This window comes from Amblyomma mixtum, chromosome 3 (genome assembly GCF_055824585.1).
Source record: "Amblyomma mixtum isolate Tamu chromosome 3, ASM5582458v1, whole genome shotgun sequence".
Classification (NCBI taxonomy): Eukaryota; Metazoa; Arthropoda; class Arachnida; order Ixodida; family Ixodidae; genus Amblyomma; species Amblyomma mixtum.
Window position 1 is genome coordinate 401,941,956 of NC_143014.1, and position 25,794 is coordinate 401,967,749.

General features: G+C 48.7%; 1 protein-coding gene across 1 annotated transcript; it reads left to right on the forward strand.

Annotated features, from left to right (window-relative positions):
- The first annotated feature begins 11,750 nt into the window (after nt 1–11,750).
- Nucleotides 11,751–23,660, forward strand: LOC149357383 (uncharacterized). The gene is made up of 5 exons (XM_089576581.1): nt 11,751–12,038; nt 12,124–12,154; nt 17,770–17,902; nt 22,703–22,832; nt 23,520–23,660. The coding sequence occupies exons 1-5, from the start codon at nt 11,751–11,753 to the stop codon at nt 23,658–23,660; spliced, it is 723 nt and encodes a 240-aa protein (XP_089432707.1).
- Nucleotides 23,661–25,794: the final 2,134 nt, after the last annotated feature.

Here is a 25,794-nt window from a genome sequence, read left to right on the forward strand (position 1 = left end):
ACGTCGGAGTACGCCCACCGCAGCCTCGCTACTCGACGAAGCCGAGATCGGACACCGAAGACAACGTGCAATAGGAGAATGCGAACAAGTGACATTGAAGTTACGGTCGACGGTCACGCGGTTACTGCCTTGGTCGACACGGGAGCTGACTACTCCGTCATGAGCGGGCCACTCGCTGTCCGACTCAGGAAAGTAACAACAATTTTGGATGGTACGCTGATCCGCACCGCAGGGTGTGACCTTATTACGCCGTCAGGACGCTGCACAGCGAGAGTTACAGTAAATGGGCGAGCTTATGCTACAACCTTCCAGGTCCTATAGCAATGCTCGCGAGGCGTGATTTTGGGAACGGGCTTCCTGAATGAACATCCGGCGATCACCGACCTTCGATCTAAGTCGATCAAGCTTTTCACGGACAAAGCCACACCTGCTGTGACGAGCGCAACTCATCACGTGGCCTTAAAGGGACACTGAGGAGAAATTGAAGCTGGCTTGTATCGACAGAATAACAGCTCCTGATTACAAAAACGCCACTCATACTGACAACAAAGCTCTTGTAACGTAGAAAAGAGCAAGAACCAAAATACAGGTATCGCCGCCACAGGCCAAACTCGCAAGTACAAGCGTGATGACGTCATAGGACAAAACAGTGTTCCTAGAACCAATGGTTCTAGAAACACTAGAACACGAGAAGCCACGAATCACTGAGGCGCAGCCAATGCATGCGCAAATCTCCTTGACGTCGCCACATGGCGCCACGTATCCGGTAGCTACGTGCGCGCCTGCAGCATCGGGACCAATAAGCGCCTGCTCACCGGCAGTAGGCGGGCTCCCGGTATTCCGCTAGCGGTAACAAGGTACACGGTATGCTAAAGGTGTCTATTTGCTAGAACTTCCTTGACGACTTCGAGAACGGGATCCATCGTAACGCTGGCAAAACGCCGGTGCAAAAGTAAACGAAGCGACGGTAGCGACGGCCGCAGTAGCCGATAGATGCCTTGAACGTGCTGCCCGCGGTAGCTTCTTTTTCGGCTGCTGCCAGGCCGCACTGCTGGCCGTCAGAAATCACGGAGTCTGCGCTACGTCATGTGCACGTCATGTTTCACGTCACTTAGTCCTGTGTCGTCATAGGAGAATTCCAAGTTTGAATCAGAGCGGCGTGAAAAACTTTTTCAACTTCGAATCCAAATTTCTTAGAAATAAATGCATCTTTCGCTGCCGGCCAAGTGGCAACAAAGCCATGAAATGCCAAACTATCGGATTTTGCTGTAAAAAAATATTGATAGCTCTCCTCACTGTCCCTTAAACGTACTCGACGAAGCATTGAGCGTGCCTCCCCGATCAAGTGTCGTCGCCTGCATAGGAGTCATTGAAAATGCCGAAGGTGTCGTCGAGGGGAACACCCAGTTACTCCTGGATCGAGGACTGGGCGTCGCAAGGGAAGCCGCCCAAATCCGAAGTGGCCAAGCCTAGATGCTGCTAACCAACTTCACCGGAGAATACCGGCATCTAAACAAAGGTACGACGATTGCTTTTTTCGACGAGCTGGCAGACATCAGAGACATATTTGCCCTCTCCGACCAACCCGTAGAACCATGTGACCGAGGCCAACAACCCACGTTTGATATCAACCCAGCATTACGCAGCAGACAAGACCAAATATGCAGTCTTCTTCAAAGGTACAACGATTGCTTCTCATCAGCATCCTATGTGCGACGAACCCGGCTTGCCAAGCACCGCATTGTCAAAGACGAACACGCCCGACCACTGCGGCAGAGCCCCTACCGCGTATCTCCGCTAGAACGCCAAGCGATCCGCACGCAAGTTGAGGAAATGCTTCGTGACGACGTCATCCATTCATCAAGGAGCCCCTGGGCAGCATCTGTCGTCCTAGTGAAAAAGAAAGACGGCACCCTTCGCTTTTGCGTCGATAATTTACCGCCGCCTGAACAGCATTACTAAGGAGGATGTCTACCCCGGGTCCTCCCCCGCATTGACGACACATTGGATCGGCTGTACAACGCTAAGTACTTTTCATCAATGGACCTGAAGAGCGGCTACTGGCAAATTGAAGTCGACAAAAGAGATCGCGAGAAGACTGCGTTCATCACACCAAATGGACTCTTCGAGTTCAAGGCCTCTGCTCTGCCCCAGCGACGTTCCAGATACGGTGCTCGCAGGCTTGAAGTGCCAAAATTGTCTAGTCAACTTAGCTGACGTTGTTGTCTTCTCCTCAAGCTTTGAAGACCACCTCAGAAGGCTTCGGACAGTGCTAGAAACAATCAAGTCTTCAGGCCTAACGCTGAAACCAGAGAAGTGTCACTTCGCCTACGAGGAGCTGCTGTTCCTTGGTCACGTGGTAAGCAAGGGTGGAGTTCGCCCGCACCCCAGAAGACGGCTGCGATCGACGAGTTTCCACAGCCTCATGACAGGAAAGCTATACGCAGATTCCTTGGATTGTGCGCTCATTACCGGCGATTCGTCAAGAACTCTTCGCGCATCGCTGAACCTTTGACCCAACTTCCCAAGGCTGACGTGCCTTTTAAATGGCAAACGCTGGAAGTGGGTGGAAGCTTTCAAAGAGCTGAAGCGCAGCTTACAGTCCCCTCCTATGCTCAGACACTCTCATGAAAACGCCGAAAACGAAATTCATACAGATGCAAGCAGTGTGGGCTTAGGAGCGATCCTCGTTCAGAAAAATGCTAAACAGGAAAAAGTTATCGCGTACGCTAGCCGTTCACTGTCGAAAGCCGAAGCCAACTATTGGACGACCGAGAAAGAATGTCTCGCCATTATTTGGGTAATGTCGAAATTTCGACCTATACCTGTACGGACGACCGTTCAAGGTTGTGAGTGATCACCATGCTCTGTGCTGGCTTGCCAATTTGAAAGATCCTTCCGGCCGAATTGCTCGTTAGAGCCTGCGTCTTCAAGAATGCGACATAACTGTAGGCTACAAATCTGGCCGCAAGCATTCCGACGCAGACTGCTTGTCACGAGTCCCCGTCGACGCAGCTCAGGAAGAGGAAGACGACGGCGCTTTCTTAGGACCGGTAAGCGCCAGCAGTTTCACGCAGCAGCAGCGCTCGGATCCTGAGTTGCAAAGCCTAGTTGATTATCATAAAGGCAAGACCGCATCGCTCCCCGAGGGTTCAAGCGCCAGCTGGCGTGCTTCGTCTTTCACAATAATGTCCTCCTGAAGAAATTCGCGCCCAACAGGACAGTGCATCTTCTTGTCGTGCCCAAAAATCTCAGGCAAGATATTATGTAGGCATGTCATAATGAGCCGACTGCAGCGCATCTCGGTAATGCTCGCACGTTGCACGGCAATGAGGAGAAGTACTATTGGCCGCGGCTAGCTGCTGACGTTTCCCATTACATGAAAACATGCCGTGAGTGTCAGCGACGCAAAACGCCTCCGATTAGACCAGCCGGACTCCTGAACCCCATACCACCTCCAACTAAGCCCTTTCAAGCAAATAGGGATGGACCTCCTCGCCCCCTTTCCGACCTGTTCATCAGGTAACAAGTGGATCATCGCGGCCACCGACCACATGACCCGCTACGCCGAAGCAAAAGCATTGCCTAATGATATCGGAACAGAAGTCGCAAAATTTTTTCTCGAACGATTTCTGCTGCGACACGGAGCCCCCGAAGTGCTCATCACAGACAGAGGAACGGTGTTTACAGCGAAGCTGACGCAAGTCATTTTAAACTACAGTCAGACAAACCATCGGAGGACAACTGCCTATCATCCGCAAACCAACGGACCCACAGAGCGTCTGAGCAAAACCATCGCAGACATGCTCTCCATGTACATCGACGCCGAATACAAGACGTGGGACACCATTCTGCCCTACGTGATCTTCGCCTATAACACTGCCGTCCAGGAGACAACCAGGTTTACCCCATTCCAGCTTGTATAAGGCAGGAAGCCCACGACAATACTCGACGCAATGCTCCCGCAAGTTTCAGACGAAGAAAACCTCGACGTTGCCGCCTACCTTCATCGCGACGAGGAAGCCCGAAGACTTGCGCGGCTTCGCATTAAAGACCAGCAGCACACCGACGCCCGACACTACAACCTGCGCCGGCGAGACACGCATATTACAAGCCGGGTGATCGTGTTTAGATATGGACGCCAATTCGCCGCCATAGATAGTGAAAAGTTGCTGCGGCGCTACTTTGGTCCGTACAGGGTTCTCCGTCGCATCAGTGATCTCGACTGTGAAGTCATTACCGACGGCACGACAGCATCTCAGCGACGACGCACACGACCGGAAGTCGTACATGTCGTACGCCTTAAACCATATTATGAACGCTAAAGGGCTCCAAGTTTGCATTCTCCGTGTTGATTTTCATTTTTGAAGCATCGAGGCGGCGCTTCTTTGGGAGGGGGGTAATGCCGCGTATCATTGTAGTGTCCGTTCGTTCGTGCTCAAACACGCAGGAAAGGAATGTTATCATTTTTGTTTGTGACGCGGGAAGCGACCGGACTAACCTCGATTGATCACAGCCATCAAGAGCTGCATCTACGTTTTTCCAGATTACTGTAGATGATCTTGACCTGCTATCTCGAAGTTTCCTTGCCGGCTTTAAATTGAGCGATGCCGCGAGCGGCGGGCATTCGTAGTTCGACGACTGACGAGCACGTCTGTTGCTTACGCCGCCGCTGAGTGATTAAGTTCTTTTGCGGGCGCAAGTCAGCTCAAATAAAGAGCTTCGTTTGCAAGTTTTGTTGCTGTCTTCCTGAGCGCTGGACTGCCGTCACTACAACGTCACAATAGCATCCGGCGATGCCTTCATATAACGCCGGGAAATCAGTCAAAAATTCTGTTTCGACAACTCCTGTTCGCAGAGAAGGTGAAATAAAGAAAAACGAAATTACTTGATCAAAAAATAAAGCTCATATCTTGCTCGCTATGGGGGGCACCTACTTTCCAATATCGCCAATATCGCATAAAAAAAGCGGGCACATTTCCGTCTTAGAAGTAAGGTGCCATGCGTCCTATATTCCGTATCCATGCGTGAACCACCGTTTCAAAGCAATTTTGCGTCTTTTCCGAGCAAGCGTACTTAGTTGCGCCTGCCAGTCTTTCTCTGTTTTCAGCTTTTCACATTGACCCTAAATGGGAAGGCGCACCAGTTACTATTGCACCAACGCTGATGTGGTAAAACGGGTTCTCGCACCTCCTCTGTCCGAGACGCAGGCGAACACCAGCCAGCCGATACACAGCGCCCAGACGAGGTGGTGGTAGGAGGCGTACAGTGCCGCAACCCATGGCGCCGGCAGCGCGTCTCCGTCGCCCCAATCCTTGGTGCAGAAAAGCACGGTGGCTCCACCCAAGAACACCGCGCTCCACGAGGCCTCCTGGCACACCTGCACACGGCGGTCAAGGTGAGCGGTGCGGTTGGCACGGAAATGCAGATGGTGAGCGCCTCCAGCAGCAGAGAGTTATAGGCTTACAGCAGAGCATGTAGCAAAGCGTGAAGCGCCATCCGCTACCGTGATCCGCTTCCGTGGGGCACCGTAGGTATACGCGCTGATCGGTCCCGAGTCCCGACGCGGCAGGCGCGCACGCACCTGACGGGGACGTGGCGCCATCTGGCGCCCCCGTGGCGTTTTGCGCACGCGCGGTGGCACCTCGCGGAGGCGGATCAAGGAAGCGGATCGCAGGTTGCGCTATGCTACAATTGTCTAATGAGAAAGATCAGCGGGTTCTGCCGAGGCCAGAAAAGAACTAAACGAGCGATGTGTATTGCATAACACATGAAAGATGGCGCCTGGTAGCTATTTACGCTGCAGATGTGGTTATATGCGATGAATTCCCGTCCATTTTGATACTTACCTTTTCGTGAGGTGACTAATGCCTTATAGAAAAGAACCGATGTGAGAGTTCGAACTTAGTGTATGAAAGGGTGTTTTAAATGAACCCAGTTATCATGGTGAAAATTAACGCCGCTACAAAAAGTATTCGTATGTGTTCATAATGCTTGTCGTGGAGCAACCTTGCGAATTGTCAGCCCTGTGCTATTATTCAAAAAGTTTATTTGCGTGTGTGATCGTAATAGAATAGGCTATGAGAGCTAGCGCGTTCAAATTTGGATATGCCTGTTACTTTGGAAGAGCGCAGCTTCAGTCACACGGCGGGCATCAAAAAATATTCTCGGGTGCCAGTGTTTGAGTCTTTAATGCGAAAGCATTTCTAGGCTATGTCGGCGGTGTCGTGTCACCAAAACGTGTCCGCTAAACGTGTCCGCAGAAGTTGTCACGTTCTCAGAACGGACAGCATCAAACGACTGCGTGGTTCTCATCGATAGAGGACGGTGTCAGCATGCTGCGCAAAAAATTATGTGGATAGGATGATTAGTTAATTAATTATAGCTAATAATGTCGAAATCACGTCGAAATAGCGCGGACGACGATAAAGCGTATGGACGGCAAAACAGCGGTAGAAGGCAAAATATTGGGAAAATCGGAAAAAGGTGAAAATAAAGTTTGAATTTAAATGCATTTCATGAGCGATAATAATTCTAACAAAAAGTATTATTTACATACAAGAAATAGTTAATAAATGGCAGCAAAAATAATTGGACGGTTCAATAGGGTTCCTAGGGGCTGGACGGAGTTACGCCAAATTTGAAAAACAAAAATGCTCAAGATAAAAGAAGGTATAATAAGGGTAAATAAATCGGTTTTCAACTGAAGCATCAGAATATTACCCTGATTCAGCAGTTAAATTAATTAACAAGCAAAAAGAAAATGACAAAGAGCGGCAACGAGTGCCGAGGAGGCGCCAATGCTTTCGCATTCTCCCAGTGCGGGTCGCCGCAGTGATCTCTAAATGCTGGTGTAAGAAGATCTGATAGAGCTTCACTCAGAGACATTCTGAACCTGTTCAGCTTAGCACATGTCGTCGGTCATAATAGAGAATTATGAGTCTAGAAGCAGACGGCGTCTGGGTAGGAAGATCAACTGCAGCGTCCGTCTGTGATGCTTTCAAATCAGTGATTCGTAGCGTTGGCGGAATATGGTCACTGGCGCTAGGACTTGGGGTTCTAACCTGTGTTCAGAAATTTTTTTTCGTCACAAGATATTAATAAAAAGTGCTCGTTTCAAGACCTAGAAAATATATCAGTATCAATGAAAGAACCGTTTATTTTCTCAATCGATTTCAATAAATGCTCATTTCAAGACCTAGAAATTATATTAGTATCACGGAACAATTTCATGCATTGTAACTACAAGTACTTTTATTACAACAGCTATAGGGGACTTCTTTTCGGTGTTCTCTCATTCAGACTTCTGTAATCTGCATACATGATATACGACCAGAACCCTATCTGTGGGATATGACTGCAGAAATTAGGTGCGAATTTGAGGTAACAAACTTCTCTTTCAAAGACACCTCAAGATACCTCGAACTTCGTTTCCTTTCTGGGTGGAAAGTGGTGAATTTAATTTTGTCCCCTTCTGTCATACGTCGTAAAAAGCGCTTTTGTATGGGCCTCGACAAGAAAGCAGTTTATAATGGTAATTTTAAATGGTAAGTATAGCAGCTGTAGCAATTTGCTACTCTGCCAGTCGGGAGACTGCGTACCGTACGACAGCTCAAGAATTCAGCAGCCAATGCCCGACAAAGAAGACCCTCCAGCGGATGGCGGCGGCCGATTGTCATGGCGTCGCGGTTATGCCCCCGCACCTCCAGCAGTGGCATTGCAGGAGGCTTTCAGGTGCAAGAGGTTTAACCGCAGATTAACAGCATTAGCCGCGAATATGTCAATTGGCTGACGCCCTTGGCTTGAGGGCCTCCTTTGAGGAGCGTTTGCACCTGTACTCTTAAAGCTGTGCTGTAATCATTTAAAAAAATAAATTAATATATATTACCAGTATAGGAGATAAGTTGCGTTAGCGCACATAGCTCTTTTACAATTCATTTTCCTGCTCAAAATGGAATGAAAATAATGAAAATTTATTGTGAAAAGCCAGGCAAAACGATGTTTGGTTCCTAGGGGTTTAACGTCCCAAAGTAACTTAGGCCATGAGGGACGCCGTAATGAAGAGCTCTGGAATTTTGACCATCTGGAGTTCTTTAACGTGCACTGACATCGCACAGTACACGGGCCTCTAGACTTTCACCTCGATCGAAATTCGAATGCCATAGCTGGGATCGAACCCGCGTCTTTCAGTTCAGCAGCCAAGTGCCATAACTTCTCAGCCAGCGCGGCGGATCAGAGGATGACAAATAACATATAGCTAAGGAACAACTAAAGTGTCCTGCCACGCTAATACATACTAAGTTGAGGCTGTTAAAAGAATGACAACCCGCGGTACTTATGTAGAGCGGGGAGTTCACTCTAAAGGACTCGTCTACTATCTGTTAAAAGAATGAAAATTAGAAGTGCTCCCACTAATATATTTGTTAGAATGGGCAATAAAAAAAGAGACCTTTTCTGGTCTCAACAGCGTGACGTCAAAGGGGCAAGGCCCAATGGGAAAAATCACCCACTTTTTCTTCTAAACTGGTTTTGCATGTGTCGATCATTTTCCCATCACCTTTCTTCTCCCGTTTACAGACCCCTTGGTATGAGCAGGGTATGGGCAGCACCTGCTGCCCCTCCCGGTCAGAAGGCACATGATTTGCCCGCCAAACCAGAGGCACCTTGCGCCGGTTACAAATGCCGGGAGATATATTTAAAGTTGACGTTTGCTTCTTCAGTTCCTACCTCAGCAATTATGGTAAGGTGCAGCACACAGAGGCTGCTATGGAGCGCTTCACCACGCTACTGCCGGAAGCGACTCTGCAATCTCGCGCGGGCGGCTAGACTCGACGCAAGGACTCGAGCCCAGCGTAATCGCAGTTCAGTAGTCGGGAAAAAAAAATGTCAGCGTGAAATGGCCGCTGCGCGGGCGACTACACGCAATTTTTTAACCGTGCTTCATAATGTGCGTTCGATGAAGTGTAGCTGTATCCTATCACAACTACGTCGCTTCGCGACGCGGTGAATCCTATATAAGTGTAATCAGAGGAAGAATTTCCGTTCAGATTCCGCACCCTATGGCGCAACTGTTCCGTGATGCGGGGCCACTGGTTGCGAAAGGGAAGGAAGAGGCCCTTGATGAAGCGTGGCGAGGCCTTTTGTTGCGTGAGTCACACCACGCACTCACTTGTTCTCTATCTTTTCGAATCTGCGAGTCGCTCCGCGGAGTATGAAGCATGTTTGATAATTGTGTTTCTCGGAATTTCGCCCAGTGTTTGTGTGTTCTTAAAGCTAAGAATTGGAACTTGGACTGAAAGTTTTGTCACGTTACAGTGTTTTCTCCACGCGTCTTTGCAGGTGCGCACTGCAGTGCACAATGCATGGAGTTTGGCTCTTAACGTTTGAGTATAATATTATGTGTGTACCACGACTCAATTAAGAGTCGCTTTTGAGGGTTGGTTTCATGTTGCCGGGCAGCAGTGCTGTCGAAGCAAATTTTGTAATTTCGTGGTGGGTGCAATCTGGATGACCGTTTGCCTCGCTGCGCTCACTCGAGATGTTCCGAACGTAGTTCTTGCACTGATTCTATTTTTCAGCTCTTCGTTTCACCAGTGCACGTCGTTTGCCACTTCCCATAAGGGAGTTCGTTCATTAGGCCCTCATCTCTTCCTCTTGGAGGACGAACCTTGGGCGGAACGAGGAATATTTACCTGATGAAAAAAAGGCACACACATAAAGTTACTACAATGCATAGCCAAGTGTGCCGTTAGAGAAGCATTTAATTGATGGCAATACTCGCGCCTTGAAGAGCAAACCGTGTGCCCATACACTCTTCTCCGCAAATGAAGCATATAACAACAAAAACACGAAATAAAAACACACAAAAAATTATGGGGGCATCTAAGCAATTCTTGTGATGTGTAACTGCGAGAGCACTGCTTGTCGCTGAGTTCTTGACGGGGACTTGGGGGGGGGGGGGGGGGTGAACGTTATTTCACTCCAGCAGCCTGCTTCCCACATTTCGCTGCGTCGCGATGGTCGTGTACTTCATCGGCAGTGAACTGCCGACTCCGCCGCCACGCTTTGCTGTCTCGCCTGTTGATGTAGACGCGAGCGATTCAACTTGACGATGAAGTTTCCATAATGTCGCAACCTCACTCACCGAAAGCTGAAGGCGAATTAACGGCGACAGTGGGGTCTTTCTCTTTGGTGTAATCTCTAGCCGCGTTTACATGAGTACGACAGAGCCGCATCGCATTTCCTATCCTATCTCGCGGAGGCGACACGCCAATGTTTGCATCCACCACATCAAGTCAGGCTGGACAGTCGCATCTCGGCCAGTGTCGGCGGCGGAGTGGGCTAGCCGCTGCCGTCTCGATTCTGGTCTGCTTTGTTGCAAGAGTGAGGGGTATTGTACAGCGACCTGAGGAATATGGACGGGCGCCCCCCAAAGCTGCTTCCATTCCATTCCATTCTCGGAAGGACAGCCGCATTGATGGTGATGACGTCACTCATGTGCGGCGTGTCTGTTATGCGTGCCTGAGGCCTGAGTGCTCCTCCCGTGACGTCACGACAAGAGGCCCAGAAGCCCAGAGTCGCCGCCACTTTTGGCGGAGCTTAAGGAATCGCGATTGGAATCAACTAGCAGCAATAAGCTTCCATTTATCACTCCAGATTTTTTCTTTTGTTAAAATACTGGAATGAATAGCAGACACTTTACGCGGAATTTATTTTGAGGCACTAGCCGCAAACGATCCGAGCAAAGGTTTTTTAAGCACCTCTATCGCATTGCGCTCTCTCAGTAGATGTTTTTCTTTATGCATTACTTGAAATGAATTTGCCATTGTTTAAAACTTTACCTTTTTTTCACCTAGTTTTATGAACCACAGTGATAATGAAGAATTAAACACTCTCGATTAGCTTCACAACTGCGTATGTGTATTTTTATTGGAGATACATGCATTTGTTCTAAGATCATATTTTAAATGAATACGATCCCTTGAGGTGCTTGGCTTAGAAGTATAAGACGGGCATCCCGGAAACTTTGATGGGATTGCTCCTGGGCGAAGGCGCAGATGCGAAAGTGGTGCAGTGGTGGTGCGCCCTGTAACCTCGTCGATGTCGGAGGCCTCTCGCACGGTGTCAGACTCAATGAAGTGAAGCTGGCAAGCCTAGAAGGACGTGTAATTTTAGTTTAGCAGCTGTAACTTGGAAAGAGAGTTTTCTTGAAAGGCTGCATTCGCTACCTGCAATGCTAACCAGCTGCTTAGTTTAAATACACTATTTTTTACAGTACATGCGCTTAAGCTTATCGTATTTTGCAAAAGTAACTATTCTTTGAAGAAGCTTCGAACATCTAAGCCCCGTTTCACATGCTGCGACTAGAACGAAAATAGTCGTCCTAGTCGGTGACGCCGCAGTGCGATTTTCGGTCAGTGCCTTCACATGCAACGCTGTACTCAACGAATTCGGTCGGCGTGACAAGCAGGGTTGCTAGATGTCTGCTTATGCAACCCGTGAATAAACACGACTGTAATGCAACATGGAATGTGTTTATATTATATTATTCATGCGTACTTTTAGATACCAGGTAACATTTCATATGTTTTTAGTAAAGTAAACAGTTTTGAATTATTCAAAAAGTACGGTGGTGCGCTGAATGAAACCCTTGAGACGTGAAAATAGCGCGGGCCACCAAGGCGTCGATATAACGCTTGGGCTCGCGCTGCTCGGGCTCTCCCCGCAATTTGGCAATGGCGACAGTCGGAATGTACGATCCCGAAGGCGTGCGCCTTTTGATACTCGAGGAGTACTACCTCCTCGAGAAAAAAAAGTTGCTGATTGCCATGGACCCAGACAGCGTCTGTGAAGCGGAAGACGTCGACACGCCGGCGCTTTCCGCTTCCTTCGATGCCGAAAATCGCCGGCTCCTGTTGCTCGAGGAGTACTGCCTCCTCGAGAAGAAGATGTTGTTGGAGGGCCTGCCGACACCGAGGCGTTGGTGGGTGCGGCCAGTCTGGGAGAACAGGAAGGCGGAGTCTGAATTTTACACAGCCGTGAGTTGAGAACTTTTAATGCCGCCTTGTGTGTTTTTTAGCATATTTGCTGCTTGCTGAGTCTAGCCATAATCGTGGTGTGCAGATGCCACTCCTGATCTCGGGAGACCGAGATTACTTTCGGGGCAATTTCCTCGCTGGCGTCCCAGAACCCTCCTCGCATCGCCGCCCGTCCTCCTCCGCTCCCCTCCTCCTCCTCTTTTTTTCTTTCACGGCTGTTGCGCTCTTCGGTCTATTCCTCCGGCGAGTCTGCCTCCGCGCACCGCCGCCACGAATCTGCGCGTCTTCTGGACCACGCGGTCTGTGTTTAATATTTTTCATGTTTTATAGTTTAATTTCTTTATTATTTTGTTTCTTTTCATATTTGCATTTTTTTATTTGTTTTATTTCACTCACGAAACCCGTGCGTTCACTAGATGTGCCTTTTCTCTAATATTTTTCGTGTTTTATGATCTAATTTATTATATTTTTGTTTCTTTTCATACTCGCAATTTTTTCATTTGTTTCATTTCACTCACGAAACCCGCGCGTTCACTAGATCTGCCTTTATTCTTGCTCAAACCGTGTTCGTGGCGGCGACTACCATTGAACTGCCAAACGCCCTGGTTCGATTCCCAGTCTCAATAAGGTTTTTTTTTTTGTTTTCTTCGCCGGAACTCGAACACACTTGCTAGCATTCCCTGCTCACGGCAGTATGAGGCATTAAAGGCTTTCGCCTTAATAAAGCGATTCTGCTCGTATTTTCTTTCACAGCTGTTCTGCTCCTGGCGAGCTTCTAGGGCGTCTGGCTCGCGATTTTCGCGTTGCCCTTCGAGCCATTTGTGTGGCCGGCACGTTCCTCGCGCAAAGAAGGCGACTGCGCACGTACTTAAAATGGCGTTAAAGGGCGATTCACACGACGGTCCGTTCGCCCGCGGCCCGCGCACTACCTGGTCTCCTTCCGTGATATTCTCTCGTATTACCGAGACAAACGAATGGAATACGCGCCCCCCGCTCCGTCCCTCACCATAGCGCAGGCTGCACATTGGCGACAACTACAAACCCGGACTGCTCAATACCCAATACTGCTGCATGCCCGATACCCAGACCAATTCTCGTCATCATGCAAACTTTTGCGGCAAACCAGGCGCCCCTACGATTTACATCATTGGCAATAAACGTTTCCACCACCACCTACGTGTTCATGCGTCAGCACATTGAGAGGCGCGCTGACCAGGCCGCGGTCCAGAAGACGCGCAGATTCGCGGTGCGCGGAGGCATAGCCTCCTCTATTTTTTCTGTGCCTGGTCAAAGGCTGCTGAAGCGCCGTCTGACTCCGCCGTGTTTCTCCGCGGGGCGGCGCTGCCAGCCCAGGATGGATGGGCGTGCGCGTAGTTGCGGCCGGCTGCAGGGGCTTCGGCGGCCGCGGAATAAATGTGGCCTTTGCCTACTCCACAAACGACCAACTCGTCCTAAGCCATTACCAAAAGTATATAAAAGCAAACATTCGACAACACAAAAACGACGTCCGCAACTATGCAAGAAAACGCGCAGTCCTCTAACCGAACATTCCTAAGACACACAATCAACATCGACGAAACCAGCACACTCAGAGCCGGAACAAGTTAGCAAAAACGCGCCTAATCCTTGTGCACTGAAATGCGCAGCAACCCGGAATAAAGCGGCGCTAAAAACAGATTTCGAATTAGCTGAATGAAGCCCGGCCGGCGACCGAAGCAGACGGCCTGTACAAGGCGCCGAAGAAAAACAACAACACAAGCAAAGCGACAAAATCAAACGTTGAATGCGTCAAATACCTCATTGCTAAAGAGGGGTTCAAGTTTGTTCTGACCAGAAAGTTTTCTTCGGACCCCATAGAGTCGTTTTTTGGCTGGTTAAGGCGGTCTGCAGGAAGCAATGATCAGACAGATGCTAGAGCGGTACTCGCTGGCGTAGAGGCCTTAAAAACTGGGTTAGTGTCTGCTTCCCAACACAGCAACGTAATAGAAACGGAAAGGCAAGCACTTGGAGCACTGAACAGTGCACAGAAACTTGCAGTCACCCAGCGCGCGGACGACTTTCCACCGGAGGCGAAAAGTCTCCTTGAAGACCTTCTCAGGACACAGAAAACGTTGCTGCCAGCGCCAGACACTGCAGCACTTGCGATGTTAGGAGGTTATTTGGCTCGCGTCGTTCAAGAAAAAATTGATTGCAGCAGCTGCAATGCTCTTCTCACGCGACCAGCCTCATCTGCGCCCAGTGACAGTTTGATCCGTCTTCAGGACAGAGGAGGCCTCCTTTATCCTTCAACGCAGTTTTTGTATGTTCTGTACGCCCTCAAGAGCTACGTCGAGGTGTTGCTCAACAAAAGACGGTTCTTATCAAAACCCCTGCAAGCTGCAGTCAACAATGCAGTTGAGGCTCTTGCAGAACATGGAGCACTGAAATGCGAGCTTGCGTCCAATGACCACCACAGCCAGCTTCTGAAACTCATCTGCGGAAAGTTTTTCCGCCCTGTTTTTGCGAACTATGCCTTATCGGTGACGGACAGGAACGATGTAGTGAAACCGCTGACATCAAAGCCTCTATCTAGAAAGATTTTGAAGTTGTGAAAACATTTTTGCATGTATGTTTTATTCTATATACGACAGTAAAATTTTTTCCATTCACTCATCTGCTTATATATTGGGTCAGATACGACCTATGCTAAGAATACGTGTTTTGTACAAAGAGGCACAGTAACAATTACCGTCGATATAGCTGTAAACTTAGGCATTCATCTCGGTACTGGAGCAACGTTCGATATGTATGCCCGGCCGCCGATTTCATATTTTCCTTGATGAGCAGCTTTTACTGAAGTACATGTGCACATGGCTTAACAAAAACAATTTAGCACTTTAACCATCGTGTCCGCACATCAATCTTACTAAACGGAGAGTAGTATACACAGTAGCAGAATTGCGCGCCGTCTTTTACGCTGCGTGCAACTCCTGCCGCGTCGTCTGCTCCATCCTTAAAGCCCCTCGATAATTTGAAAGTAGCGACACTCTCCTCCACTCCGGCGTTTTCCTCCTCGAATATCCTCGCCCGCCGGCTGCGCGCGCTGCACACGGCACGCTTTTTTGGCCATCGCTCGCTCGCCGTCCGGGCAGTTGGCTGACACATGCGCGCGCTCTTAAGTTCGCGCTTTTTCCACGCTCTGTTATTGAATAAAAACAGGAGAAAGACATGCGACACGCGTGACTACCACGAGCCACATAAATCAGCGTCTCGTACGCGCAATGAAAGTGCCAATTACGAGCGCTTGCGGCCCGAACAAAACCACTTGCTGCATACATCTCACATTCTTTTTGACTTTTCAATACCGTAAGTTTCAACACGTCATAGTATATGAAGCATAATATTTACAATATATGTGAACATTCCTGAATATTTTCAGCATACCAATGTTTAGTTAAATGTATATTCACTTCGAACTAATTATCGCGAAGTACAGTTTATGAAGTTGTTCACGCCGGCGCATTTGCTTCAATGGCCGTCCTAAAATTTTTCATTAAGGTTCAGAATGAGTTTGGCACCGCGCAGTGCACATGCAACGGCTTAATCGTTTTTGTAGTTGAGAATTTTCGCGGTGGCTTAAAAACGAATATGAACTTTTCATATAAGCATGAAACGACTTCAGCTCCCGCTGTCGGCGACCTTGAGGTGATGTCGAGCCGAAGATGAGAACCAAAGATCCGCGCACCGATTTTCCGTCATCCAAGGAAAGTGTCCGCACCCCAAAATTTGGCCCCCTCAACCACCGAAATTTGACCTTGTCCGAATTTCACCAAAATTGGTGTCAAGCCTAATTTTAATATGACCAATTCAATGGTGAGCTCCAAAATTAGGTGGGCTATCCCCAAAATTTGTCTCTCTGGACCCCATAAATTTGACGTCGTCCATATTTGACCAACATTGGGGTCCACCCTAATTTGACTATGGGAAACTCAGTGTTGGCTTCCAAATTTAGGTAGACCACCCCCAAAGTTTGGCACACTTGGGCATTTTCCGCCCACATTCTATTCCTTTTTAAATCCGCTTAGAGATGTTTCGTTAGGAAAGAAAAAAAACTGATAGCAACGACCGTGACAAAACCCAAGAGAAAGTTATAGGGTCTTAGCAATTTGGTCAGCCACAGTCAAGGCTATCCTAAAGCAAGTGCCTGACTAATATAAGCCTTGAGTATACAGTCACAATATGACGCACAGTTTTTAAGATGCAATGTTTTTTACAGATGAGTCGTGTAGTTTTACGCCGAAAATATTCATAAAAACCACGAATAAGCCAGCTGTGGACATCTGTCACCCGTTGGGTGCAGTTCTCAAAACAAAACACAGAAAACAAAAACATAATTAGGGAAATGAAACAGCTCAGATGTAGGCCTATAGTTTTTGAGCGGATGATGTATTCAACAAAAGGCTACGCGACCATGCTCAACTAAAGCAAATGATCACAAATTGTAGCAATGAATATACAAAAATGGCATGCATTGGATATTTACAATACTTGAGTAGATTCAGGCAAAGATGGAAAGCACTGAAGTTATTAAAAAATGAATTATTTATGTGAATGCAATATGAGGTCTTTTCCGAGAATGTGGCATTGATAATCTCACCTGGTAGAAGCGTAACGGTTCAGCAAAACAACAAATAAGCGTAGATCGTTAGACAAGTTGCATTCATAAAAAAATCTAGGTTAAATCTCGCTCGGGACATGCGCCGCATTACTGCGATTGTGCACCATTACCAGGGGTTCGAAAAATTTACCGCACCGCGGATACCGCAGCACGCATACCAACACTTTTGCTTCCACACTTGCTAACACATGCACACACATTGTATGCATCAGCCTCCGCTATTATAGCACGTTGAACGGAACCATGAAGTGACAACAATAACACGCATAACGACGCAAAATGATCAGTGAATTAAGTGAGGTTGTTGGCTTTGTGATGCGCATGCATGCAGTTTCAGTATACACAGTTGCTTGGAAGAAATGCACAGTTGCTCGCAGAGGTGGGCAGTCTTCGTCGGGGTAAAGTTCTTGCGGCCGATGTTGAGCAGCCGCTTTTTTCTTCTAATGGTGTCTTTCTTGCCGCTCGGAATCGCGAAAAGAACAAAGGCTTTTTCATGCCAGCTTGTGCACTGAAATGCGCAGCAACTCGGCATAGCGCTGCTCTAAAAGAGCGCGAATAACGCGAAGTGCAAGCGCACAATGCCAGGGAGCTCGGTCGTAGCAGCGGCGGCTGGCCAAAAAATGGCGCCGACAAAAAATGAAAACACAAAAAGAGCGAATTTTCCGCGCGCTTTTCCCGGAGACCGCCCGCGGAGCCAATCACCGTTGAGAAAAGCGCCGATGGGAGAGGTGAGAGAGGAGGATCGGCGAGGGTGCGCGGCGCGGCGGCATAGTTCACAGAAAGACGCTACTTTCAAATTATCGAGGGGCTTTACTCCATCCTGGGCTGCGCGCACCACTCGTCGGCAGCTTCGCGTACTAGCACGAACGGCGCCTAACAAGTAACAACGGCGTTTCCCGCGATTGAGCGGGCACGAAAAAAATAGAGGAGGCTATGGCGGAGGCAGATTCGCCGGAGGAATAGACCGAAGAGCGCAACAGCCGTGAAAGAAAAAAAAGAGGAGAAGGGAGAAAAACAGGAGGAGGAAGGGCGGCGCTGCGAGGAGGGTTCTGGGACGCCAGCGAGGAAATTGCCACTTTCGGAAGTTCTACCGGATGACGCCGGAGCGTTTCGAGGAACTCTATGCGCTGTTGGAGGATGCACTCACAAAAGATTACGCGACACGTGAGCCACTTCCTTCACGAATGAGGCTCGCGATCACCCTCAGGTTAGTGGCCATGGTGTTAGAATAGGTTAGGTGTGTGAACGGGCCGTCCCGCGTCGGAGAGCAAGTGGCGAGAGCGAGGAACGAGTTTCCGCCAGCCGCCGAGAGATGGCGCGGACCGTTGGTGGCTCAGTGGCTGCGAGCCCGCGGCACCCGCGTGTGTCAATGCTTGTCCGTCGTGTGCGTCTTTCATTTTTCTCGCTGTGCACGTGGCTTTCGCTGCTTCTTCTTCTTCTTCTCCACATGCTGCTATCCACGCATCGTTTTCTTCGATGGTGTATTCTGCGTTTGCGTGATGGGGAAAAAGTGCTTTGTGACCCGTTGCAATACGGGCTACAAATCCTGCAAGGAGAAGTTTTCGCTTTTTTCGGCGCCGAAAGACGACGAACGGCTGCAGCTGTGGCGGCGGGCCATACCAATAAAGGACCGAGCTCTGCAAACAACAGATTACGTTTGTGAACGACATTTTGAGCCGAGTTGTGTGTCCAAAACCTGGACGGCAGAGTACAATGGGCATGTGCTGCAAAGCGCACCATGACGTGCGTTGTTAGCAAAGGACGCGGTGCCCACGAAATTCCCTGACTGTCCTGCCTACCTTTCGAAGACTTCAAAAAGCAGAAAGCGACCCGCCGAAAGACAACCGCTAGAACCGAAAAAACTGAAGAGCGCCGAACCTTGCGCAGAAGTCTCAGAAGAAGGTAGCATGCGCTCCTCGTCGATTACAGCTGAGGCGTACAACGTGACAGCGGTTGAAGAAGAATCTGATTCCAACTCACCAACAGCGACGATATCAGTATTCGCAAGCTTGTTCGAAAACCCTCCACTCCATGCTCCACTCTCGTGCCTACCGTCTAAAGGCTGGAGTTTTCACCGACTCGAAATGGACAAAGTCAAAAGTGTTGTCTTTCTTCAACTAAAACGCTCCAGGAGATCTGCCAGCCAGTTGTCGTCGGATACCTCACGTGCTGCATCGGCGGACGACGTCACGTCAGACACTAATGAAGCAACGTGCTCGTGGGGCGCCATCTGTCCTGCTGCTTCTCTGATGGCTGCCAAGCTCGTCGAAATTAATGACAGAATGGAGGTGAGAGTAGTGGTGATGGGCAAAGTCGTTTCCTTAGAGGATTTGAAATGTGCAAGCTCTGTGAGATCTTTGGAGGACGTTAAAACTATTCTGGAGCAGGTAGACAAAGTAAGGCTTTGTACTGGAGGACCAAGCGCCAAAGAGTATCCTAAGGCTGAGCCGCAAAGTGCGTTTCTTGATTACGATAATAAATGGCGCCACAAGATATGTCCACTAATCCTCAATGCTGCTGAATCGGTTTGCCAGAAGTGCTCCAGTCTCTCAGACACATTCCGAATTCGCCAGAAGAGGCTAATGGACAAGCAACGCAAGTTGAAGCCTGGTGGTGCTCTTTTTTCTGCGAAAAACTTGCAAAACGGCGAAAAACTTGCAACGCTCAGGCGTGCGAACTATGCCCTCAAAAGATCCAAGAATCGCCTTTGTAACCGGCTGAAGATCCTCACTGCCGAGCTTAAGCAAGCCCGTGAGCGCCTGCAGACAATTTCTGGAGAAGACCTTGAAACGAAGCTTTCCGAAGCTGAGCTACCAGGAATACAGCTGACAGCAGTGAAAGAGTGTTTGGCAGCTGCCAAACTGGCAAATAAAAAGAGCAGGCGCTACACCGAAGACTGGCTTTTGCTGTGTCTGTTACTGCACATTCGCAGCCCATCGGCTTACTCCTTCCTTCGAGAAAATGATGTTCTACCGCTTCCTTGCGTCACCGCAGTGCCAAAGTACTTAAGTTTGGTGAGGGTGAAGTGCGTATTTGACACGCGATTTTTTGCCGCATTTAAGAAAAAAATGGCAACCAAAGACGAGTTCCAGCGACATGGGATTTTGGTGCTCGATAAAATGCAAGTGAGAAAGGAGATGAGAGTGCACTCGAAGTCAATGACTTATTGTGGATTCAGCGATTTTGGGGACAGTTCGCCGACCAGCGATGACCTCGCCGACTGTGGACTGGTCTTCACTTTTCGAGCATTTGGGGACCACTACTCACAGCCAGTTGCTGTCTTTGCGAGCAAGGGTCCTACAAAAGGGACGAAACTTGCACAGCTCATACTAAAAGCGATATTTCTCCTGGAGGAAGCAGGTGCGTTGGTCGATGGAATAGTGTGTGACGGAGCAGCTACTAATCGCCTAATGTGGAAAGAGTTTGGAGTGAGTGGGGCTCTTCGGCACACCAAACACTTCTTTACTCATCCTGTTGACAACAAACGCAGTGTTTTTGTTTTTTCCGATGTGCCTCACCTCCTCAAATGTGTGCGGAACCGCTTGCATCGACAAAAGGTTTTGGTTGTTAACGGTGAACGGGTGCACTGGGAGCACTATGACAGACTGTTTGTTGAAGATTCCAAGCAACCCGGTCTGGCACGTGTATGTCCTAAAATAACATTTTCCCATATCAATCCAACGAACACTGAAAAAATGCGTGTCAAGCTGGCGACCCAGTTGTTCAGCCGTAGTGTAGCAAAAGGGTTGGAGTTTTATTCGAGGAGAGGCACGCAACGATTAGAAAACGTGAAAGGAACGATGGAGTTTACCATGAAACTCAATGACCTCTTTGACGCCCTCAATCGAAACTGCCCGCAAGAAGGTATTACTGTGGGGAGCAAAGATCTGCGAGTTTTAGCTTCTTCATTGCATTGGCTAAACAGGTGGGAGCAAGATGTACTATCTGGAAAGATTTCCCGTGCAAATTGCCTCACCGAGCAGACCGCAGAGGGTCTGCGCGTGTCAATTTTATCTGCACTGGAGCTGTCTCGGTATATGCTTAAGGAATGTGGGTTCAGCTATGTCTTGACGGGCAAGTTCAACCAGGACGTGCTTGAACGTTTCTTAGGAATAATTCGCCAGGCAGGCGGCCAAAATGACCACCCCTCTATGCCCACTTTCCTGCAATTGTATAACATGCTCTCGGTGTACAGTTTGCTCAAGCCGCCAAAGTTTGGCAATTGCGAAGTCCAAAGCGCCAGTAATGCACATGCACTAACACTGAATGATATTAAGCTTGCGTTCAAGGCTGACACCGAAGAAAAGACACAGCTTCAGCAACTAAAACAAAAGCTGGATGGCTTAGTCGACGCGGAAGCTGAGTGTGAAGACGTTTTTGATCATGTGTGTACAGAGCCAGAGGTTATTGACTGTATAATTTATTACCTCGCTGGTTTTATGTGCCGAAAACTTACGAAGAGTACAACATGCTCAAAATGTAGAGAGTGCCTTATAGGAGAAGCTACTGCACAGTCTCTAAAAGAAAGTGCTCTAGTTCAGTGCAAAACTCGAGGTGGACTGTTGCACCCGAGTAGGACCATCTTCCACCTTCTGCAAGCAGCCGAGGCTGAATTTCAGAAGAATACTTTTCATAGAAATGTCTATGAATTGACAGTAGATGCATACTAGAAAGCTACCATTTTTCTTTTCCCTGTCCGGAACACAAAGAAGAAATTATGGCAGGCCTTCTGCATCACTATATAGCAATGCGAATGCGACAGGTCTGCAAGCAAAGAAAAGCTGATGCGAAAAACAAAACGCAGCAGCTGCGAAAGCTTGCTAAACTTGTTTAATGCGTGATTTTTTACTTATCTGTGTTTTTTGTGTGCCAGATCTTTTTTTGTGAACTAAACAGAAGATAGCATAATGTAGCCGGATCTCATGCAAACTTTTGATGCCAAAATTTGCGCAAACCTGTAGAATGTGGCCTTTTTTGTGATTGCAGATATGTGTGTGAAATAAATGTTCATGTAGCATTGTGTTTTTTTTTCAGAGCATGAACGCAATATTCGGCGCTCGAAAGCTACGCAGAAATTCGCACATATAACAGCTGCAAGCGAAAACACGAGAAACTCGTTTCCGGACGCCAACTTCCAGAAGTGCCGACAGTGTTTTGCATAATCAAGCGCAACACCGCTCGCATTATAGCTTAATATGAGGACAGGCTATTAGGAGCACTTTCAGACGTATCGCAGAGTAGGTGCTGTTACAGCCCGCATCAATTCGAAATTTCAGTGCGAGCGAGAGCGAACAGCCCTTATTTAGTGGCGTACGATTTTCACGGCGAGCATTTAATACAAAGCGCCAAAAGGGGTTAGGTTTATTCCGACTAAGGCAGAATTGGCTGTGATAAAATAATGCAAGTAGCCAGCAGTGCGCGCGTTCACCCTGTCCGTGCTATACTCGAATCCACGCAAGTCTACCCGCGCGTTTACGGGCGCTGCGCCGTCGAGGGCCCTAAGGCCCCTAAGGCCCCAAGTTTGGCGCGCCGCCTGCCGGAGTGCAGGCACACTACGAGCGCCGGCGCGCCGCGCCGGCGAGACTCGTTCGTACACCTAACCTATTCTAACACCCTGTTAGTGGCTTTACTGCGTACAAGTTCGTGGGGTGTCTGTACGTCTGCGGCCGATTTATGATGTCAAATTCTTGTTCGCATCCCAATAATTCTGTCATTCCTGCAATCAGTAGTTGTGGACTTGGAAGTCTGAAAAGTCACCGCACATACCAGAACGGGCAAGCGGTCATGTCTCTTACCTTGTTGCCACATGGCATTCGTAAAACTGAGCTGCAATATCGGGGCAAAAACTGTGTTTTTGACAATCGCTTCGGTAGGCTAACTATTTCATTGGAGCGACACAGTTTTGAGAAAAAGAATGTGGAAAGTTTTTCTAAATTTGGAGGGACTGCTCAGTGCCATAAATCTTGCATTAACTTTCTTCACCTTCTCTTCCACTTTTGTCTTTTAGGTACTTGGCATCGGGGATGCATATGCAGGAGGTGGCATTGTCCTTCAGGGTAGGCATCTCCACAGTAGCCGGGATCATTCACTTCACATGTCGGCTCCTGTGGAAGGTGTTGCAACCTCTCTGCTTAAAGGTATGCTTTATGGCATGTATACCTGAAGACTGTAGTACATGCTTTCGTGATCATGCATGCATATTTTGGGGGATGATGGCCACATGACCCATGCTTTCTTCCTTCATTTCGTGAGGAAATTGGCAAGTAATGACTGCAGACATAATTCAGTGGTTCCAGTTGTACAAAAGCTCCCAGGAATGTGTGATGAGGGGTCAGTGGGCATGGTGTGAAAAAAAACAAACTAAAGAGTGCCAGATGAGCGTAGGCTTTTAACTGAGAAACCGGAATGCAACGCTCGTCCTGTCTACTCTGCCTTTGTTTAGCCTCGTACAGCAGTTTTGTTTTCAGTTCTACAGTACTGCTATGGGAAGTGCCAGAAGCCTATGCAGCTATGAGTGTTTACGCATTGCATGTCTATTCACTTTTTTAAAACATACAAATTTTAAGATACACTGAAAGTATTAAATAAAACAGCATTAATGAACTTGTGTAATGCAGATGAACAGTGTCGTTATAATGCTGGTGCAAGAAAACTGTTTAGTCTTGCTGTGTTAACTTGAGATCTGTGTTCAATATACCCTTGAAATCTCCATTAGCACTTGAATTTATAAATATACCATCACTGCCTCCATGTAACAATCTGATCTCTTACACCACCCCCGCTCATAAATGTGCATCTGATGGCATGGCAAATTTTTATTTCAGATGCCAACAACTGAAAAGTGGTGCGAAATTGCGAATGGTTTCCACCAAAAGTGGACTTTTCCCCACTGCGTGGGCGCAGTGGATGGAAAGCATGTACAAATACAGGCGCCACCCAATTCTGGAAGCCTGTACTACAACTAAAAGGTACTACCAGTGCTTTGTTAGGTTTCAGCAATAATGCTTATTGTTTTGGTTCCTTGCAGGGCACATACTCCATTGTGCTGATGGCGGTTGCCGACAGTAACCTTAAATTTATTATGGTTGACGTCGGTGGCTACGGTCGGCAGAGTGACGGCGGCACACTAAGTGCATGCAGGTTCGGAAATTGCCTGGAGCGAGGTGTTCTTGGCTTGCCAGCCCCCAAGCAACTTCCCGGCTCTGCAGTTGTCGCACCCCACGTATTTATTGGGGACGAAGCCTTTCAGCTTCGACCTGATTTCCTCAGGCCCTACTCTGGCAGGTGCCAGGAAGAAGAAAAAAGGGTCTTCAATTATCGCCTGAGCCGGGCAAGGTAAATTATGGTCTGAAATGCTGTTCTCAGAACATCTATCAATATATGCTATTTATTTCCAGGAGGTGCGTCGAAAGTGCATTTGGTGTGATGGCCTCGCGTTTCCGCATTTTTCGACGTGTCATCAACCTTAAGCCGGAAAATGCGGATTTTGTGGTGTTGGCAACATGTGCATTGCACAACTTCCTCACCGAGGACGCCTACTACATCGATGGACAGTACGTGGACCACGAGGACCACTTCGGTAACGTAACCGAAGGACAATGGCGCTCTACGCTGGCAGCTGATGGAGGCTCAGCGATGCTGGGCCTGCAGCCTCCTGCTGGCCATAATTTCTCTAGGGCAGCAGCTGAAGTGCGAGACATTTTTTGCTCTTATTTTTCTAGTGCTGCCGGTTCTGTACCATGGCAGCGTGCATTTGCCGGGTTGCGGCCATAAATAACATCTTGTTAACAATAAAATTTCGATGGAGGCGAAATTCTAGAGGCCCATCTACTGTGCAATGTCAATGCATGTTAAAGGGCCCCTGCCCACCCCATGGTCGCAAACACTCTCTACCTCACTTTGAGCGAGCCTCCTCTCCTTCCATTCCCTCCTCGAAATTTTCCCTCCCGCTCCTCGTCGAGTAGGATCGGCAAGGTAAAATCACCCCTTCTTTCTCCAATGTAAGCCGGAGGCGTGGTGTCTGTGGAGTGCGTCACAGGGCTACGTCATGGCCCCGCCTTCAATAGAATTCTTTTCTTGGTTTTTCCTGCTGGGTCTGTTCGAGGGGAGGGGGGGGGGCGCTGCGGGCGCGCACACTGAACGATCGAGAGGCGCGATCGGCTCGACCACCTAGACTTGTTAGCGAGCGCATCCTTTCATACATCTGTTTGTCATTCCCAGTTAGCGAGCCACCTTTTCATTTTTTTAGGCCTCCCCATCGCTTCACGAGCGGAGGGGCGGAAGTCGGTTCTGTTCGAAACACACGGCGAAGTGCGGGCCCGGCAACCGCCCGTTTGCTTTTCATGTGTGTTTGTGTTCTGTGTGTTTGTGTCTTTTCTCCACTTCGAAGCCCATGTCGTTCATTGGAGTCAAGGCGTATGCAAGATGCATGAAGGATAAGCGGTGTCTGTGCGGAGCGGTCAAGTGGGCGAGCGAGGGAAAGGCTCTGCTGCACTACTAATTAAAACCTTGTTTTGGGGGGCTTGCATAGAAGAAAAAAAACTGAGAAGGGAGCGCGCACGCAGAGCGTCTCGTGACGTGATCACGGCGGGGGGGGGGGGGGGGGGGGCGAACCAACTCTCTCAGTTTTACTATTTTTTTACTTTTTATGGCTAGGGTTCAAGGCTGTCGCCGCACGCTCCCTCCGCAGTTTTTTTTTTGTTCCTTCATGCGGGTTTGTAGGCATGAGCCAGAACAGAAGGCGCTGCGGAAAGCGTTGTGCAGACGACGCGACGCCAAGGCTACGCCCAACCTTCTCCCGTCAGTCAGAACGATGCACCAATGGAGTGCCTTTAGCGAAAGTAACCCACATGACGTCAACGGGGTTCAGAGTAGTGGGACGGGCCGTTTTTGTTGAAGGAAAGAACGAGCGGGCTTTGATTTGAATTTTCGCAGCTTTTCGGGGCGCGCATGGCTCTAGTATTTTGCAGAGGTTATCTTCGATGCCTCATCTATGCAGCGGGCTTGTTTTTCAAAAATGTCCGGACCCCGGGCAGTGGCCCTTTAAGAGAACCCCAGGTGGTTTAAATTTCCAGAGCCCTTTCACTATGGTGTCGCTCA

What these genes read in the sequence shown, in the direction of transcription:
- LOC149357383 (XM_089576581.1), top strand. Translation starts at nt 11,751, where the DNA reads ATGTACGATCCCGAAGGCGTGCGCCTTTTGATACTCGAGGAGTACTAC. An exon ending in AGTCTGAATTTTACACAGCC is followed by an intron (nt 12,039 to 12,123) that starts GTGAGTTGAGAA and finishes CGTGGTGTGCAG; the next exon opens with ATGCCACTCCTGATCTCGGG. An exon ending in TGCAACCTCTCTGCTTAAAG is followed by an intron (nt 22,833 to 23,519) that starts GTATGCTTTATG and finishes TTTTTATTTCAG; the next exon opens with ATGCCAACAACTGAAAAGTG.